The following is a 21,711-nucleotide window of genomic DNA, read 5'->3' as shown; positions in this document are numbered from 1 at the left end:
TTGAGAAGAAAAAAAAATCAGAATCCAACCATCGGAGTTGAGTTCAGGCAGAGGGTCAAATCAAGTCGGGCAGCAAACAAGCAGAATTAGCAGGCAAGAGAATAGTCAGAAATTCAAGCAAAGGTAAAAAAAATCCAAATAAAATGAAAGTAAAAATTTGAAGGAAAAAACACCCATAGACAAGCTCTATACAAGGATTCAGATTAAAAGGAGGTTTAGGGACACACCAGGGGGTGGAGCCAACAGCCGAGGAGAGCAGTCGCATCTGCCCTGTGCTCTAACAATGGAAGGCATATAAACAACCAAAATAAAGCCAAAATACCACTTTTAATGCCTGCTCTCCATAACAAGACGCCGATACTTGGGGCCATGAGGGAAGTGGCTGGTGGTTACCTGAGTCCCTACGGGGGCTGTGCTTTACAGACATGTTGGGGATCTTCAGAACTTCTCCTGCTTAAGACGACTCAGCAGCCTAACCCCTATACTTTACCGGACACTTCCCTGCCTCTACTAGACTACATCAGCCGGATGCAATAACATGGAGATCTCCCATGATGCAGTATGCCCGACAGGCACCCTGAGGCTAATCATCAGGGATAGGCAAGGTGTCCGTACATGGACACTTGTGTCCGTGACTAACCCTTGCAGTGTCCGCCACAACCTTAGTGTATATATTTTCTTTATGATTAAATAATAGGAAGAAAAAAAAAATATGTAGTGTGAATAAAGTTAGTGGCTTGTCAAGAGACTGCTAGCGATATTGAGTGATAAGTTATTGAATAAATAAAGCCTGAGTGAAATACTGGATGTGTATCTGCATCTGTATAATAACACCCAGCTCTATACAAAGACACGGTAGTGACACTGGCTCATGCGTATAGCCAGACAAGGGTTGGTTATAGGGTCAGTGGTATCTGCATCATTATAATAACACCCATCGCTATATAATGACACAGTAGTGACACTTGCACATGGGTATAACCAGAGGAGGACTGGTTATAGAATCAGTGGTATCTGCATCAGTATAATAACACCCAGCACTATATAATGACACAGTAGTAACACTGGCACATGGGTATAGCCAGATGAGGGCTGGTTATAGAATCAGTGGTATCTGCATCAGTATAATAACACCAAACACTATATAATGACACAGTAGTGACACTGGCACATGGGTTTAGCCAGAGGAGGGCTGGTTATAGGATCAGTGGTATCTGTATCAGTATAACTCCCAGCACTATATAATGACACAGTGGTGACACTGGCTCATGGGTATAGCCAGAGGGAGGGCTAGTTATAAGATCAGTTGTATCTGCATCAGTATAATAACACCAAGCACTATAAAATAATGTTTTTAATTTCAAATGTACCTTGGTGTCCTTCACTAAGGTCTGTACTTTGGAAAATGTCCGCCACAGCCTTTGTCTGTGCCTATCCCTGCTAATCATTTCTCTCTTGAAAAATATGTCCGCTCGTCTAGACCAACATCATGTGGGTTGTATAGCCGCTCTACAGACTGCAGCCAGTCCACCCTCTCTCCCACCAGTTGAACCTTACCTTACTAACGGCCCATCGGACACCCCGCTGAATAAGCAAATACAGAAGGAAGAACAGGAGCCACTTGAGGTGTCAGGGGAATATTTGTGGTTAGAGGATTCAGCTCAACCTACCGCACACGCTGTAAACATCCCGGCAGAGCCAGCAAAGCTTAAGAGACCTGCAGCGACACGAGCATCACCGAAAACGGCTAAAATACGTTGGAAGTCATTACTGAAAAGCCACTCGCATTCTATTCTGGATAGGAGGCTGAGCGGGCGTGGTGGTTGTTCCCTTGGGACCGAGTGGCGGAGTTCCGGAAAGCTAATCTTTGTGGTCCCTACTGATTGGAGGGGGGATCCTTTTGACCCGGGTGGTTGGTTGCCCTTCTGGCCTTCCTGTGTACACAAATGGTGCACCTGAGAGGCGCTAGCACAGTGACCCATTAAAATATATGCTGAACTGAGCCTTTTAGTCTGTGCTGCTCTTCCTCTCTGCTTAGGAACCTAAGGATGGTTAAAACATTCATACTTCGCTAGTTTTATATGAGCTAGCTGTCCGGAGGTAAAGTAGCCTTAGAGCTCGATAGCCCATCAGTCCCTATAACTGCCCCCCTGATAGCAACACAAGGTGAAACCTACCCATGAGGGACCTAGAACATGACCCATCACACCGCTTGTCATATGGGAGATTCCTGATAATCTACATGTGAACAATCTGAGATTACTGAAAACAGGCATCGGTTAACAACAGGGAGGCCCACATATATCAGAGGACAAAGCTCCCTTGTTCGAGCTCTCATTGTGACTATATAGTTTACTATGATTGTTTTTGTGACTAGACGTTTAACACTTGGTATCATGCATGAAACCTGTCTCTGGGTGGGGGGGTTGAGCCCTATCGTGGTTTCTGGTTTATTTCGATAGGACAGTTGTGAGGATTAACATAACCTCTAGGTGAAGACTTATTACCTGAGTAACACCTGCTCCTACACTGTCATCGAAAACCTTATGGGATCAGCCTATACTGGGGTCTACTATTTGTTTAATATCTTTGTTGAAGTCTATTAGTTTATTTTTGTCCCCTCTTACACACGCCTGATCTAGAATGTAAGATATATATTACTTATACTCATATACTTATACTGGAAGTTTAGAATTAAACATTTGTTAATCTCACTGCCCACCCAGTACACCCAGTTAATACTGTTATTCCTGATGTATACCCTTATTTGCTGTTACCGTTGTAAATTAGTCTTTTTTGTCCCTGCTTTATCTACATCCCCCTAAGACTATGGGGTATATTACTATTATGACTCTTATATTTACTTGTTCAGATTATGGGACTAGAATGCAGTAAATTTACTTTAAAGTCCCTAGGACCTGGTAAACACTCACATAGGGGATTTCAGCTTTCGGCTGGATTATTGGGCTCCCTCTTATAATGCAAAAGCAGGTTATATGAAGCGTTCTCTTGACGGATAGATCCCACTCAATGGGCTTGGCTACATTTACTTATACATTCCTATCCCCTCGCCCTCCAACCACAACAACCCTAATTTATAAATGTTTTATATAATAGATTTTTCGCCGTGCTTGGAAGTGGCACCTTATAGTAATATGGGGCTCCTAAATTTATTGACGCTATTGTATAACTAAGCTACTATGGGACATATCAGACAAGTTGATACCATGGAAATGATGATTTGTCCCACTTTAAATTAAATTATGTAAATATGTTCTATATGAAGACATTTAGCTTATAGCTTTATGTCATAAGAATGGGTAAGTAATGGGTTTATCCACAGAACAAGTGTAGCAATTAATCTTGGAAACACTATAGTGTATGTCACACAATACTCAGTCCATATATTCAACACAAGACCCTGTTATTAGGGGGAATTCAGATAGTTTTAGCCTGGTGGAGGAAGGGTTTCCCCATGCTTTCAATATATATTATACCATTGTGTCCTATTTCAGTTATTCCCTAAGTGATGCCCAGATATATATCATATGGTCCACTACTCACCACTTCATATACTGTGTCCAGCCTAACCGACGTCTATAGCCATTCTTAAACTTGAATCCTGTAGCGTTGGGTTGGGCTTAATTTAGCTCAGGGTAAAATTACTCCTATATCTACATCTCAAGCCCCCCTTCACTATCATTATCTCTATGCTTGGGTTATTTTGGACAGCTCCGTCTTCCCCCCCCCCCCCCCATTATCTCTATGCTTGGGTTATTTTGGACAGCTCCCCCCCATCTCTCTCCCCCTTTCTAAAAATGAGCGGCTCTTGTCCGCTGTACTTTCTTTCTCCTCTACACTTTGAGGCCCAAAAGTGGCCTGGTCTTAAGCTTTCTCCCCACGTAATGTTCCTCTTTATATGGGCAAAATAGTGGCACCTTGCATGGTGGGGAGTACTTAGTATTTAGTATGCTATATAATATAACAAGAAAAAAGAAGTCTCATCCTACATAGTCCAGACTGGTTTGACATTAGGTAATTAAACTCTACAGTAATCCTTTCACTTCTTATACTCGCCTCTTAAGGATTCTTTCACTGCTCTACGCTAAAGGCAATATAGCCCTACATGATATAGAATCAGCTAAATCATTTGGATTAATTTTTAGGAATACAGCCTATACACGTTTGTAATGTTCATGGGATAATGACGTGAATCCTGACAATGCATGGTATCAGTTTATGGACAAACTTTCTTTGTAACATTGTTTTAGGACTTCAATACAAAATGTATGTATTTATAGGCTGATGAGATTGTCAATTACCAACACCTGAAAAGAATGTGGAGCCAAAGAGTAGAAAAAATAACTTGAAAGAAAACAGCTAGCAAGCAAAACTCCCCCATTGGGGATCTGACAGCACAGGAGGCCAGGAACAAAGGGGTCACTGGATCATATCCAGACTCAGCCACTGGAAGTGTGTCCATGCAGCAAATAGCATTTTTAACAAATGGTAGAGGCTAAACTCCTCAAGGGACCCTTCTGGAGACCAACTAGGACAGCCAGGATGAGAGCGATGAAATGCTTTAAGAAGAGCAAGAGCATAAAGGTCCTCCGAGGGAATCCATATTTGGTCTGAGACTAGATACCCCTTACAATTTACAATGTTCCATATCTTCTTAATTTGAAATATAGAGGCTAGAATTCGTGAGAGTTCAAATTCAGAATTACCATCTATCATCTGAGATTCAGGAGGCCTGACAGGACAAGTAAAACGTTTGACAGTAACTGGTTTCAACAAGGAAACTTGAAAGACTGGATGGACATGATTTGCCGGGACAGTATTTCCTCCTACCTTTTCTATTCTTCATTTTCTTTCCTTCAAAAAGTTTTTCAGGAAGCGGTTTAGTTGTCTTTTTAGAATTAATTGCTAATTATCTTGCTTTTACTTGTTTTGCCTTTTTTAAGGGGAATATTCCCACTTTTTGCACTGCTTGCCATTCATCTCACTTGGTAAGTATTGGTCTAGGAAGGCTAAGATAATTAGACATTTTCATCATAAAAAACAGTAATTTCTATATGTTTTCCTATATCTTAGACAATATTACCAAGGTCCCATACCTAATTCTCCTATCCTATGGTGGACAGTCTAAAATTGAGAGTCAGTAATGTGATCATTTTATAGGTTAGGAGGTGTGGAAATATCTGTCCATATCCCCTCTGGGGAGAGGCTACTCACTCTGTAAGTATTGTCTAGGACATATGCCAATATATAGAAATTACAGTTTTTTTATGATGAAAATGTATAATCTTATTGCTTAGTTGTTCATATTTGTTTTATGAGCATTTACTTCAGCGGGCTGCCTTGTTTGTCTATCATTTCATACGTTCAATGTGTTTTTTCCAGATGACATGATGTTATTATGTCAGAGCTAATAAGCTCAACTTCTGTTTGTGCTTTTTCTATTTTCCGTAAATAATGCATAATATATTTAGTGCAGTCTGGAAAAATACAATTTAATTTCAGCATACTTATGTGGTAACAAGATTTTAAAGAAATAACCAATGAGAACATTTCAGGATGACCTGTCTAGACACACACCCAGCTTACCCTACTTACTTTGTGCACAGCTCTCATATGGTGACACCAACCTAGGTGGTACCCCCTGACCTCACCTTTATTTTTAAACATTACCTTCTCCCCTTTTTACCTTTCTCCTTGCTCTGACTAAACACTATATTTAAAAAAGGCGTTTTCATCATAGTCAGGGCAAATTTGAGATTTGGAGTGTTGCAGTAATAAATGTGGTACATAGTACTCCCTAACACTACAGTTGAACCTCCACTTCCATTAAAGGGACAGTTTTGTCAAAATTAACATTACATGATTCAGATAGGGCATGCAACTTTAAACAAGTTTCCAATTTACTTTTATCATCAAATTTGCTTTGCTCTCTTCTTGGTATTCCTTTTTGAAAGCTAAACCTAGGTAGGCTTAAATTGATTTCTAAACTGTTGAAATTGCCTCTTATCTCAGTGCATTTTGATAGGTTTAAACAGTTAGACAGTCTTAATTAATGTGTGTCATATAGATACCATTGTGCTCACTCCCGTGGAGTTATTTAGGAGTCAGCACTGATTGGCTAAAATGCATGTCTGTCAAAAGATCTGAGATAAGGGGGCAGTCTGCAGATGCTTAGATACAAGTTAATCACAGAGATAAAAAGTGTATTTGTATAACTGTGTTGGTTATGCAAAACTGGGCTATGGTTAATAAAGGGATTATCTATCTTTTTAAACAATAAAAACTTATAAGTAGACAGTCCCATTAAGCACAATTTTAACAGACTTTTTAATCTGTTATGAAATGTATTTTATGACAGAGTATTTTCTTTTTGCATTTTTAATAAAAGTAAAACTGTATTTTTCTTTCAGCTCGGAGATTACAAATATGTCTCAAGCAGACTCTTACCTGGAAATAAGCAGAGTGCACATTTACAAAGATGTAACTAGTATTTTTGTGAGAAACCTGACAATCACCTTGAATCTTTCTCCTCATGAGACAAAAATGCTAAGTACTGTACTGAATGAGCAATGGACAGACCTGGAAAAGAGAATAAATGAAGAACAGCAAAGGAGGATTGTTGCTTTAACAGCAGAGTGCAGTTTAGACACAAGAAAACAAATGGACATACAATATAGGAAGCAAAAGGCAGCGAGCACAGAGGCTGAAGAGGTAATGAAGCTTTCAGAAGGCAAGCTACATGCAGGGAAAATGATTTTATGAAACAAGAGAAGGGTAGCTAGGATTCTAGAATTGGTGTGATTGCTACTTGCCAACCTTGTCTTCAAATTAGTTATAGGTTACAACAAGTAGTTGTGCGTAGGCATAAATAGTCTTTTTATTGGGTACACACACAACCTAAGAGTAGGTTGAGAGAAAAAGAAATGCCTCTGAGCACTGTGTGCTGTAGATAACAAGTAAAGTGAATGTATTATTAAAATGTAACTTTTATTATTAATACTAAAATGACACTGCACTACTAATACTAGTAATTCAACCTATGTAGCTAAAGTGTATACGTAGAAATATGTGAATAGCTTTGTATCTCAGAGGATATAACCTAAGAAGGGTGTTTGCCTCAATGGCAGCCTATTCTAGCGCTGGTGACGCTATCTCAACGAGAGACAAGCAAAGAGCAGCTGGATGAAAATAACATACCAAGCACCTGTGTTTACTATGGACATACGTTCAATATCTTGGAAAGTTAATAATATTTTTAACCTGCTAATGAAGCACTGCTTTTCGATAGATAAATAGTACTGCAGGAATAAGTAATATAGATTTGTTGAACTACTGTGAAAATCCACGGTGTTTGACAGATATATTATGCGTGTTCGTACTGCCCAAAAGTAGGTAAAGTTAAACCGCTATATAGGATGCTTAAATTGAGTTGTGTCTCCAAATAGAATTACTTAAGCATATACCACAACGTTATACTAATAGTAAAGAACGGTACTCACTACCTTGGCTATATGCCAGGAATTTAGTGACTAAAATAAAGATATAGGGTGGTATCTTAAATAATTATCAGTAGTAAGTTAAAAAACGGATTCCCCTAACGCGGTCGTGTTTCACTATCGCTTCCTCAGAGGGGTACGCAGGGCTGACAGTGGATCTTTTTTACCATGAAAAAGTTCCCTCCCTCGAAGGCTGATTGGTAGTTAGCTCATACGTGACACAAGTAGATATTGGTTGAAACATCCTGCAAGGCAATCACGTGGTCGTTAGGTGACCAATCATGAGTGTGTTGATGAGTCGCCATGGTAGCTGGGATTGAAGCGTTCTTCTTTGACAACATGTCATCGCTTTCTAACCGATCATGGATTTATTAACTTGTTACAAAGATAGCAGTGATTGAAGAATTCTTTAGTGGCGGCATAAGATCACTGGAAAATTAACCTTGACACCATCTGAGCCAAATAAGTTTATCTTGGTCTCATCGGACCACAGGACATGGTTCCAGTAATCCATGTCCTTAGTCTGCTTGTCTTCAGCAAACTGCTGGCTTTCTTGTGCATCATCTTTAGAAGAGGCTTCCTTCTGGGACAACAGCCATGCAGACCAATTTGATGCAGTGTGCAGCGTATGGTCTGAGCACTGACAGGCTAACCCCCCACCCCTTTAACCTCTGCAGCAATGCTGGCAGCACTCATACGTCTTCTAGATATGACGCTTAGCACGTGCACTCTACTTCTTTGGTCGACCATGGCGAGGCCTGTTCTGAGTGGAATCTGCTCACCACCATGCTGCAGCCCAGTTTCAGGGTCTTTTCAATCTTCGGATAGCCTAGGCCATCTTTATGTAGAGCAACAATTCTTTTTTTCAGATCCTCAGAGAGTTCTTTGCCATGAGGTGCCATGTTGAACTTCCAGTGACCAGTATGAGAGAGTGTGAGAGCAGTAACACCAAATTTAACACACCTGCTCCCCATTAACACCTGATACATTGTAACACTTAACGAGTCACATGATACCGGGGAGGGAAAATGGCTAATTAGGCCCAATTTGGACATCTCCACTTAGGGGTGTACTCACTTTTGTTGCCAACGGTTTAGACATTAATGACTGTGTGTTGAGTTATTTTGAGGGGACAGCAAATGTACACTGTTATACGGGCTGTACACTCATTACTTTACATTGTAGCAAAGTGTCATTTCTTCAGTGTTGTCATATGAAAAGATATAATAAAATATTTACAAAAATGTAAGGGGTGTACTCACTTTTGTGAGACACTGTATATGTGTGTTGTAGGAGAATGTGTTGTAGGAGTGTGTGGTGTGTCTGTCTAATGAGAGTGTGCGTGGTGTGTGTTGTATGAGAGAGTGTGTGTGTGTTATTACCTTTTACAACACTTTCAAGTTTGACTACAATCAGGTATAAATAACGCGCGCATTTTACTCACTTTGCCAAAAATGGCAACTTTTTTTTTTTTTTTTTGCTGCTTAATTTTCAGAGCAAGCATAAAAATAGTGTCTCAAAGGTACCCTGGTCTACAGTGCTAAATAAACCTGTTTTGGATTTGTACAATTGAAGTGAGTCAAACTTTTGACATTTACAGTATTGATCCTTAGAACAATTTAACCCAGTGTTTAGTAATAGAAAAGTTTTCTGTACAAGTGAGAGAGTCACATTCACAAGGGATTTGTTCTTAGCAATAAACTGCAACATCCAAAGTGAATCATTCTTTATTGTCATATTACAAGAGGCATAAATGAGTTACATGCCCTTGGGAATTTTACATTTTAAAGGTCTCTGTAAATACCACCTAATGCAATAGAAAATCCATGAAATAACATTTCAAGCATGAAATAGTTCCAGTAATATCAATTTTGTATACAGAAACATCATGAGCAATATGTTTTCACTGGAATAAAGATGCATATAAGAGCAAATTTTCTAAACGGTATTCGATTTGACAAAAGCTCCAAATTTATATTAGTTTTTAAATGTTTTAAGCAGTGAAGCTCTCCATTTATAATTTATAATGCACATATGTATTTGTGTATGTTTATCTTTATATATTTATCTGTCTATATATATATGTCTCTGTATATTATTATTTAAAGGTTTTATTGGGTTTTCAAATAGAATAAACAAGTACAACATTAGTACGACCAGAGCGTACAATTTCAATGACATGACATAAATAATGGACACTTAAGGAAGCACAATATCGGCTAGATTTAGATTTCTGCGGCCAAAGGGGTGCGTTAGCTACGCGTGCTTTTTCCCCCCCGCACCTTTTAAATACCGCTGGTATTTAGAGTTCACAGAATGGCTGCGTTAGGCTCCAAAAAAGGGAGCGTAGAGCATATTTACCGCCACTACAACTCTAAATACCAGCGTTGCTTACGGACGCGGCCAGCTTCAAAAACGTGCTCGTGCATGATTCCCCCATAGGAAACAATGGGGCCATTTGAGTTGAAAAAAAACCTAACACCTGCAAAAAAGCAGCGTTCAGCTCCTAACGCAGCCCCATTGTTTTCTATGGGGAAACACTTCCTACGTCTGCACCTAACACTCTAACATGTACCCCGAGTCTAAACAACCCTAACCTTACACTTATTAAACCCCTAATCTGCCGCCCCCGCTATCGCTGACCCCTGCATATTTTTTTAACCCCTAATCTGCCGCTCCGTACACCGCCGCAACCTACCTTATACCTATGTACCCCTAATCTGCTGCCCCTAACACCGCCGACCCCTATATTATATGTATTAACCCCTAATCTGCCACCCCTGCTATCGCTGACCCCTGCATATTATTATTAACCCCTAATCTGCCGCTCCGTACACCGCCGCAACCTACATTATACCTATGTACCCCTAATCTGCTGCCCCTAACACCGCCGACCCCTATATTATATTTATTAACCCCTAATCTGCCCCCCACAACGTCGCCGCCAGCTACCTACAATAATTTACCCCTAATCTGCCGACCGGATCTCGCCGCTACTCTAATAAATGGATTAACCCCTAAAGCTAAGTCTAACCCTAACACTAACACCCCCCTAAATTAAATATAATTTAAATCTAACGTAATAAATTAACTCTTATTATATAAATTATTCCTATTTAAAGCTAAATACTTACCTGTAAAATAAACCCTAATATAGCTATAATATAAATAATAATTATATTGTAGCTATTTTAGGATTAATATTTATTTTACAGGCAACTTTGTAATTATTTTAACCAGGTACAATAGCTATTAAATAGTTAATAACTATTTAATAGCTAAAATGGTTAAAATAATTACAAAATTACCTGTAAAATAAATCCTAACCTAAGTTACAATTAAACCTAACACTACACTATCAATAAATAAATTAAATAAACTACCTACAATTACCTACAATTAAACCTAACACTACACTATCAATAAATACATTAAATACAATACCTACAAATAACTACAATTAAATAAACTAACTAAAGTACAAAAAATAAAAAAGAACTAAGTTACAAAAAATAAAAAAATATTTACAAACATTAGAAAAATATTACAACAATTTTAAACTAATTACACCTACTCTAAGCCCCCTAATAAAATAACAAAGACCCCCAAAATAAAAAAATGCCCTACCCTATTCTAAATTAAAAAAGTTCAAAGCTCTTTTACCTTACCAGCCCTGAAAAGGGCCATTTGTGGGGCATGCCCCAAATAATTCAGCTCTTTTGCCTGTAAAAAAAACATACAATACCCCCCCCAACATTACAACCCACCACCCACATACCCCTAATCTAACCCAAACCCCCCTTAAATAAACCTAACACTAAGCCCCTGAAGATCTTCCTACCTTATCTTCACCATGCCAGGTTCACCGATCCGTCCTCCAAAGTCTTGATCCAAGCCCAAGCGGGGGCTGGCGATCCATAATCCAGCTGAAGTCTTCTATCAAGCCGCGGCTGAAGAGGTCCAGAAGAGGCTCCAAAGTCAGCCAATCAGCCAATCAGATTCAAGTTCAATCCGATTGGCTGATTGGATCAGCCAATCAGATTGAGCTTGCATTCTATTGGCTGTTCCGATCAGCCAATAGAATGCAAGCTCAATCTGATTGGCTGATTGGATCAGCCAATCGGATTGAACTTGAATCTGATTGGCTGATTCCATCAGCCAATCAGAATTTTCCTACCTTAATTCCGATTGGCTGATAGAATCCTATCAGCCAATCGGAATTCGAGGGACGCCATCTTGGATGACGTCCCTTAAAGGAACCTTCATTCTTCAGTTGGACGTCGGAAGAAGAAGATGGATCCGCGCTGAAGGTCTTCAAGATGGAGCCGTTCGTCATCGGATGAAGATAGAAGATGCCGCTTGGATCAAGATGGTTGCCGGTCCGGATCTCCTCTTCTTCCCGGATAGGATGAAGACTTTGGAGCCTCTTCTGGACCTCTTCAGCCGCGGCTTGATAGAAGACTTCAGCCGGATTATGGATCGCCAGCCCCCGCTTGGGCTTGGATCAAGACTTCGGAGGACGGATCGGTGAACCTGACATGGTGAAGATAAGGTAGGAAGATCTTCAGGGGCTTAGTGTTAGGTTTATTTAAGGGGGGTTTGGGTTAGATTAGGGGTATGTGGGTGGTGGGTTGTAATGTTGGGGGGGGGTATTGTATGTTTTTTTTTTACAGGCAAAACAGCTGAATTATTTGGGGCATGCCCCGCAAATGGCCCTTTTCAGGGCTGGTAAGGTAAAAGAGCTTTGAACTTTTTTAATTTAGAATAGGGTAGGGCATTTTTTTAATTTGGGGGTCTTTGTTATTTTATTAGGGGGCTTAGAGTAGGTGTAATTAGTTTAAAATTGTTGTAATATTTTTCTAATGTTTGTAAATATTTTTTTATTTTTTGTAACTTAGTTCTTTTTTATTTTTTGTACTTTAGTTAGTTTATTTAATTGTAGTTATTGGTAGGTATTGTATTTAATTAATTTATTGCTAGTGTAGTGTTAGGTTTAATTGTATATAGTTTATTTAATTTATTTATTGATAGTGTAGTGTTAGGTTTAATTGTAACTTAGGTTAGGATTTATTTTACAGGTAATTTTGTAATTATTTTCGATATTAAATAGTTATTAACTATTTAATAGCTATTGTACCTGGTTAAAATAATTACAAAGTTGCCTGTAAAATAAATATTAATCCTAAAATAGCTACAATATAATTATTATTTATATTGTAGCTATATTAGGATTTATTTTACAGGTAAGTATTTAGCTTTAAATAGGAATAATTTATATAATAAGAGTTAATTTAGTTCGTTAGATTTAAATTATATTTAACTTAGGGGGGTGTTAGACTTAGACTTAGCTTTAGGGGTTAATCCATTTATTAGAGTAGCGGCGAGATCCGGTCGGCAGATTAGGGGTTAATTATTGTAGGTAGCTGGCGGTGACGATGTGAGGGGCAGATTAGGGGTTAATAAATATAATATAGGGGTCGGCGGTGTTAGGGGCAGCAGATTAGGGGTACATAGGTATAATGTAGGTTGTGGCGGTGTACGGAGCGGCAGATTAGGGGTTAAAAAATATGCAGGTGTCAGCGATAGCGGGGGCGGCAGATTAGGGGTTAATAAATATTATGTAGGGGTCGGTGGTATTAGGGGCAGCAGATTAGGGGTACATAGGGATAACGTAAGTGGCAGCGGTGTACGGAGCGGCAGATTAGGGGTTAAAAAATTTTAATAGAGTTGCGGCGATGTGGGGGGACCTCGGTTTAGGGGTACATAGGTAGTTTATGGGTGTTAGTTTACTTTAGAGCACAGTAGTTAAGAGCTTTATAAACCGGCGTTAGCCCAGAAAGCTCTTAACTACTGACTTTTTTCTGCGGCTGGAGTTTTGTCGTTAGATTTCTAACGCTCACTTCAGCCACGACTCTAAATACCGGCGTTAGAAAGATCCCATTGAAAAGATAGGATACGCAAATGGCGTAGGGGGATCTGCGGTATGGAAAAGTCGCGGCTGCAAAGTGAGCGTTAGACCCTTTCCTGACTGACTCCCAATACCAGCGGGCGGTAAAAACCAGCGTTAGGAGCCTCTAACGCTGGTTTTGACGGCTACCGCCCAACTCTAAATCTAGCCGTATGTGCGTTAAATAATCATACAAACATACTTCACTTGAATCTGAAGTAAGTGAAGAGGGGGGGGGAAGGGGATCATCCAAGGAGAGGGGGGGGGGAAGGGGAGCAGGACCTAGGACAAAGGGTATGAACCAACTATAGACTTTAGCTAAAACTGAGTAGGTGTGGAATGGTGTACCGATACTACTGGGGGAGGATATAATGTCTTAAGTCTCAAAGCTAGGCAGCCATGTTGTGTCAAACCTAATCTTCCATTCTGCCCAAATTAATTCAAAGAAGTCTACTCTCCCCTTGGAGTAATAAATAGTCTTTCTCTTGTTAAGTGGATTCAGTCCACGGGTCATCCATTACTTATGGGATTATATCTCCTTCCCAACAGGAAGTTGCAAGAGGATCACCCAAGCAGAGCTGCTACATAGCTCCTCCCCTCACACGTCATACCCAGTCATTCTCTTGCAACTCAACTAGATAGGTCGTTGTGAGAGGTCTGTGGTGTTTTTTATACTTAGTTTATTTCTTCAATAAAAAGTTTGTTATTTTAAATGGCACCGGAGTGTGCTGTTTGTTCTCAGGCAGTATTTGGAAGAAGAATCTGCCTGCGTTTTCTATGATCTTAGCAGAAGTAACTAAGATCCACTGGCTGTTCTCGCACATTCTGAGGAGTGGGGTAACTTTCAGAAAGGGAATAGCATGTGGGGAAATCCTGCAAACAAGGTATGTGCAGTAAATTATTTTTCTAAGGAATGGAATTGACTAAGAAAATACTGCTGATACCGATGTAATGTAAGTACAGCCTTAAATGCAGCAGCGACTGGTATCAGGCTGATGAATGTATGTACAATAAGTTATTTTCTAAGGAATGGAATTTGACTAAGAAAATACTGTTAATACTGAAGTATTGTATAAGCCTCAACTGCAGTAGAAGCGACTGGTAGCAGGCTTATTAATAACACTACCTAACTTTTATATTTAAACTTTTTTTTTTTTTTTTTTTCCAAAAGAGCTTTATTTAAATTGTATGCAGATACACTTCATAAAATGCATGTACAAGGTATACGTCAGTGAAGATGCTAAGCAAAGCATTACCACTACAGCACATTGCACATTTTCTGAGAAAACATGATATTTACAAATATATATTCACCATGAATTAGAAATATCAAATCACATTCTTCAAAGCAGTGTATCCCTCTGTTGCTCCCATTGTGAGCTCTGCGGGCCACTCTTGGATCCTATTGATAAAACTGATAAAAGTAGTAATGGGAACTCAAAAAAAAAAAAAAACCCAACAAATAAACAAAACAAAACAAAATACAAACATCAAGAGGAACTAAGGGGAGAGGAAGCAGGGGACTATATCAGTGTGAGTGAAATAAGATAGCTTAGTTTATATCCATATTGGCCTCCCTTAGGCCTGCAGCGCACTCACCTGTGATATATATTAAGAGCATATAGGGAAAAAAATCGGGTTTTAAAGGGGGAATTGATAGAGATTAAGTTTGTGACTGGGATTTAGCAATTTATATGCAACACCTTGTGATTTTAGTTTAGGGATATCTGTGGGGGATAATAAAGGAGCGGATAGGTATACCTGGAGCTATATTCTAAACTCTAGGGTCACAATACAGTGGCATAGTCTTCAGACGGTTTGTAAATAGCTATCTTCCCTAAATATATGGGCTTAATTGATATTATGCCGTCCAGACTGCAAATAAGGGCTTATGTGCAAGCATGTTGATAAAAGGGCTTAGTGCCTACAGGTGTTATCCTGGTAAGATGTTTAGCCCATTCCACCCACCGCGGGCCTCGGCCGTAGGCCACACGAAGGGGGGGGGAGGAGAGAGTGTCACACAATGATCGCTCTGTCAAGGCCAGCTTATTTGTTGTAATACAGCGATCAGTATAACCACCTGCAGTAGCGATACCCTTTGGATGTGAGCGAGAAGGCTCCAACTGGTCAGCAAGGAGGGGTACTTATGTGAAAACCCATGCAATACATTATAACATAGATAGTCCAACCTAGAACTTAAAAACGTGAGACACCTTATTTACGTCAGCATGTTTGGTTGTGATGACAGCAAACGTTATAGCATAACCATATGTGATTATTACTATCATTGTAAAGGGGCAAACAAGCATAAAAAGATGCAGACCCTTGAGATATAATATTATATAGAGTCCCGCTGTCTGAAGCAGTAAATACACTCAGCAAGAGGTTAGATCCTTGATAATACATTCAGCTTCCTCTCGCTACACTGCCCTGCTAAGATTTTAAGCTGTCCCGCCCACCGCAGGCCTCACGGAGGGGAGGGAGATCACACCTTGAGCAATCTGTCGGATCTATCTTATATGGTTTAAAGCAGCAGCCTCTATAACTATCTCTAAAGGTGGTAATCCTCCGGTGCCAATATATAGTAAAAATAAAAACAAAAATTGAGCTACAAGGGAAAATTTGTATACATGAACCTTACAACACAACATATCTTATATAAATTATTTTGAAAAGGCATAGCAAACACGCTAAAATATAACACAGTGCCGAACTTTATCATATATTTGTTGTCTGCTCTAACATGCTTTCCTGCCTGCCAACCAAAGATGACCTCCTATACCCCTAGAGACTTAAAAATAAAACTTAAGGTTAGAGAACTTTGCAAAATAAGTTATTAACATATATTACGGGGACAGGCAATAGTCCTCAATGTAGCCAGGCTGGACAAGGGTGTATCGTCCGAGAGGGGTATCTGCAGCCTACCCCTCTCCTACTATTGGGAACCGGTCGTCCCAATGAGAAAGTCTTATGCCCCCACCTGTGGTAAATGTAAGTCTCCGCCATCTGAATCCGACTGAATTGTTAGACCCCAGGTCTGAGAGCATGGCGGGGAGTCTCTTTGTCTTCTTTAGTGCCTGCTGCAAAGTCTCTGAGTGGATAACCATCTCGACTCCGTGGGTATGCACAGAGCCCTTATGTACAATTTCTTGTTGCAGAGGGGTATCGGCCATGTCACCCAACTTGGTCTTCATAGTCTCGTCCGGCTTGGAGCTTCCAACTAGTCTGTAGTGCCATCTAGTAAGTGCCGGTGGCTGCGGAGAGACTGAGGTCGGGTAGTGATCCCTAATGCGAGTCGGAGCTAGTCCTGTTTTCCCGGTAGACTTGCGGTCCGAATTAAATCCGGAGTCCTTTGGTGGATGTGGATCTCCGTGGCAGGGTATGATGCTGTGGCGCCCTGCGTAGTTTTTTCGAGGAGCACTGCTAGTTACTATAGGCGCCATAGAGCCTTCGCGATTTTGGTTGCGGGTGTCAGAGGTTCTTTCTCGCTGACTACTCGATGCATCAGCAGAGCAGAGTTTGTTCAGTAAATAGTCATATGGCGCCCTGTCGAGCAACCTCTCGAAGATTTTCTCCAGTTTTTCCATGGGTGGTAATAGGTGATGATGTATTTCTAATTCTCCCGTAGTGATCTATGTTAAAGATGATGGAGAAAGAGAGTTCTGCACACTGTCTCCTATTATTGAGTTTCTATGGTGTTGCCAGATATATAAATCCCAATTGATTATAGATGATGAAGAGACTCAGTAAGCCGGTATTCTCCGGCAGCACTGATAACCCGGCTCTTCCCGGGGGGAGGGTGGAAACCTGGCAATAGGCCGCCGCCTCAGGCCTTACTCCGAACTGTGTCCCCAGTGTCATAAATACAGCAAAATAAGATGATTTTGAGTCCCAGATACCTGGTCTGTGGTGTTATCTATAAACAAGTCTTTGTTCTTGCTGTTTACAGCCAATAATCCGCGGATTATTGAAGATTCTTTTGGAGCTCACAGAGAATGCGTCCTGCTCAGAACGCAGCACGGACACGCCCCCAACACTACCTAACTTTTAAAGTGTATATTTAAAACGTTTACTGGCATGTTATTCATTTTTTGTGAGGTACTTTGGGGCATGATTTTCCACATGGCTGTTGTTTATTTCTATATAGAAACGATTATCTGAGGTTTCCCACTGTTATAATAGGAGTGGGAGGAGCCTATTTTAGCGCTTTTTTGCGCAGTAAAAATTCAGTTTCAGTCTTCCTGCTTCTTCCTCCTTGATCCAGGACGTCTCTATAGAGCTCAGGGGTCTTCAAAAGTCATTTTGAGGGAGGTAATCAGTCACAGCAGACCTGTGACAGTGTGTTTGACTGTGATAAAAACGTTAATTGTTAAATTGATTATCCGTTTTTGGGTATTAAGGGGTTAATCATCCATTTGCTAGTGGGTGCAATACTTTTCTAACTTAATACATTTACTGTGAAAATTTGGTTGCTATAACTGATTTGGTTCATTGTTATTTCAACTGTGACGTTTTTTTGTGCTTCTTAAAGGCGCAGTAGCGTTTTTTATATTGCTTGTAAATTTGTTTGAAAGGATTTTCCAAGCTTGCTAGTCTAATTGCGAGTCTGTTTAAACATGTCTGACACAGATGAATCTGTTTGTTCACTATGTTTGAAGGCCAATGTGGAGCCCCACAGAAATATGTGTACTAAATGTATTGATGTCACTTTAAATAAAAGTCAATCTATATCTGTAAAGAAATTATCACCAGACAACGAGGGGGAAGTTATGCCGGCTAACTCTCCTCACGTGTCAGTACTTTCGCCTCCCGCTCAGGAGGCGCGTGATATTGTGGCGCCAAGTGCATCAGAGAGGCCCATACAAATCACTTTGCAAGACATGGCTGCTGTTATGACAGAGGTATTATCTAAATTGCCTGAATTAAGAGGCAAGCGCGATAGCTCTGGGTTAAGGACAGAGCGCGCTGATGATGTGAGAGCCATGTCTGATACTGCGTCACAATTTGCAGAACATGAGGACGGAGAGCTTCATTCTGTGGGTGACGGATCTGATCCAGGGAGACCGGATTCAGAGATTTCTAACTTTAAATTTAAGCTTGAGAACCTCCGCGTATTGCTAGGGGAGGTATTAGCGGCTTTGAATGATTGTAACACGGTTGCAATCCCAGAGAAAGTATGTAGGTTGGATAGATACTTTGTGGTACCGGTGTGTACTGACGTTTTTCCTATACCTAAAAGGCTTACAGAAATTATTAGTAAGGAGTGGGATAGACCCGGTGTGCCCTTTTCCCCACCTCCGATATTTAGAAAAATGTTCCCAATAGACGCCACCACACGAGACTTATGGCAGACGGTCCCTAAGGTGGAGGGAGCCGTTTCTACTTTAGCTAAGCGTACCACTATCCCGGTGGAGGATAGTTGTGCTTTTTCGGATCCAATGGATAAAAAATTAGAAGGTTACCTTAAGAAAATGTTTGTTCAACAAGGTTTTATCTTACAGCCCCTTGCATGCATTGCGCCTGTCACTGCTGCTGCGGCATTCTGGTTTGAGTCTCTGGAAGAGGCCATTCCCACTGCTCCATTGGATGAGATTATGGCCAAGCTTAAAGCACTTAAGCTAGCTAATGCATTTGTTTCTGATGCCGTTGTACATTTAACTAAACTAACGGCTAAGAACTCCGGATTCGCCATCCAGGCGCGCCGAGCGCTATGGCTTAAATCCTGGTCAGCTGATGTGACTTCTAAATCTAAATTGCTTAATATTCCTTTCAAAGGGCAGACCTTATTCGGGCGCGGCTTGAAAGAAATTATTGCTGACATTACTGGGGGTAAGGGTCATACTCTTCCTCAGGACAGGGCCAAGTCAAAGGCCAAACAGTCTAATTTTCATGCCTTTCGTAACTTCAAGGCAGGAGCAGCATCAACTTCCTCCGCTCAAAAACAGGAAGGACCTGTTGCTCGCTATAGACAGGGCTGGAAAACTAACCAGTCCTGGAACAAGGGCAAGCAGGCCAGAAAGCCTTCTTCTGCCCCTAAGACAGCATGAAGAGAGAGCCCCCTATCCGGAAACGGATCTAGTGGGGGGCAGACTATCTCTCTTCGCCCAGGCTTGGGCAAGAGATGTCCAGGATCCCTGGGCGTTGGAGATCATATCTCAGGGATATCTTCTGGACTTCAAAGCATCTCCTCAACAAGGGAGATTTCATCTTTCAAGGTTATCAGCAAACCAAATAAAGAAAGAGGCATTTCTACGCTGTGTGCAAGACCTCTTAGTAATGGGGGTGATCCACCCAGTTCCGCGGACGGAACAAGGGCAAGGGTTTTACTCAAATCTGTTTGTGGTTCCCAAGAAAGAGGGAACCTTCAGACCAATCTTGGACCTAAAAATCTTAAACAAATTCCTAAGAGTTCCATCATTCAAAATGGAAACTATTCGAACCATCCTACCCATGATCCAAGAGGGTCAATACATGACCATGGTAGACTTAAAGGATGCCTACCTTCATATACCGATTCACAAAGATCATTATCGGTACCTAAGATTTGCCTTTCTAGACAGGCATTACCAGTTTGTAGCTCTTCCCTTCGGGTTGGCTACGGCCCCGAGAATCTTTACAAAGGTTCTGGGCTCACTTCTGGCGGTTCTAAGACCGCGAGGCATAGCGGTGGCTCCGTATCTAGACGACATCCTGATACAGGCGTCAAGCTTTCAAATGGCCAAGTCTCATACAGAGATAGTTCTGGCATTTCTGAGGTCGCATGGGTGGAAAGTGAACGTGGAAAAGAGTTCTCTATCACCACTCACAAGAGTCTCCTTTCTAGGGACTCTTATAGATTCTGTAGAGATGAAAATTTACCTGACGGAGTCCAGGTTATCAAAGCTTCTAAATGCTTGCCGTGTCCTTCATTCCATTCCACGCCCGTCAGTGGCTCAGTGCATGGAAGTAATCGGCTTAATGGTAGCGGCAATGGACATAGTGCCATTTGCGCGCCTGCATCTCAGACCGCTGCAATTATGCATGCTAAGTCAGTGGAATAGGGATTATTCAGATTTGTCCCCTCTGCTAAGTCTGGACCAAGAGACCAGAGATTCTCTTCTCTGGTGGCTTTCTCGGGTCCATCTGTCCAAGGGTATGACCTTTCGCAGGCCAGATTGGACGATTGTAACAGATGCCAGCCTTCTAGGTTGGGGCGCAGTCTGGAACTCCCTGAAGGCTCAGGGATTATGGACTCAGGAGGAGAAACTCCTCCCAATAAATATTCTGGAGTTGAGAGCAATACTCAATGCTCTCCTAGCTTGGCCTCAGTTAGCAACTCTGAGGTTCAACAGATTTCAGTCGGACAACATCACGACTGTGGCTTACATCAACCATCAAGGGGGAACCAGGAGTTCCCTAGCAATGTTGGAAGTCTCAAAGATAATTCGCTGGGCAGAGTCTCACTCTTGCCATCTGTCAGCGATCTACATCCCAGGCGTGGAGAACTGGGAGGCGGATTTTCTAAGTCGCCAGACTTTTCATCCGGGGGAGTGGGAACTTCACCCGGAGGTCTTCACTCAACTGATTCATCGTTGGGGCAAACCAGATCTGGATCTCATGGCGTCTCGCCAGAACGCCAAGCTTCCTTGTTACGGATCCAGGTCCAGGGACCCGGGAGCGGTGCTGATAGATGCTCTGACAGCCCCTTGGGTCTTCAACATGGCTTATGTGTTTCCACCATTTCCGATGTTTCCTCGACTGTTTGCCAAGATCAAACAGGAGAGGGCATCCGTGATTCTGATAGCGCCTGCGTGGCCACGCACGACCTGGTATGCAGACCTAGTGGACATGTCGTCCTGTCCACCATGGTCTCTGCCTCTGAGGCAGGACCTTCTAATTCAGGGTCCTTTCAATCATCCAAATCTAATTTCTCTGAGGCTGACTGCATGGAGATTGAACGCTTGATTCTATCAAAGCGTGGCTTCTCGGAGTCGGTTATTGATACCTTAATACAGGCTCGGAAACCTGTTACCAGAAAAATTTACCATAAGATATGGCGTAAATATTTATACTGGTGCGAATCCAAGAGTTACTCATGGAGTAAGGTTAGGATTCCTAGGATATTGTCTTTTCTACAAGAGGGTTTAGAAAAGGGCTTATCTGCTAGTTCGTTAAAGGGACAGATTTCTGCTCTGTCTATTCTTCTACACAAACGTCTGGCAGAAGTTCCAGACGTTCAGGCTTTTTGTCAGGCTTTGGCTAGGATTA

The 21,711-nt window shown here is 41.2% G+C and overlaps 1 protein-coding gene across 2 annotated transcripts in view; it reads left to right on the top strand.

Moving 5' to 3' along the window:
* The window catches only part of EVC2 (EvC ciliary complex subunit 2), a 427,809-nt gene that overhangs the window by 174,654 nt on the left and 231,444 nt on the right, over positions 1–21,711 (top strand). For both annotated transcript variants that reach the window (XM_053704149.1, XM_053704148.1), the window contains exon 10: positions 6,432–6,732. In XM_053704149.1, coding sequence (XP_053560124.1) covers positions 6,432–6,732 — 301 coding nt within the window. The remainder of the gene's footprint in view (positions 1–6,431; positions 6,733–21,711) is intronic.

This window comes from Bombina bombina, chromosome 2 (genome assembly GCF_027579735.1).
Source record: "Bombina bombina isolate aBomBom1 chromosome 2, aBomBom1.pri, whole genome shotgun sequence".
NCBI classification, from domain to species: domain Eukaryota; kingdom Metazoa; phylum Chordata; class Amphibia; order Anura; family Bombinatoridae; genus Bombina; species Bombina bombina.
The sequence above is the reverse complement of the archived record's forward strand: the minus strand, read 5'-3'. Positions and strand labels throughout refer to the sequence as shown.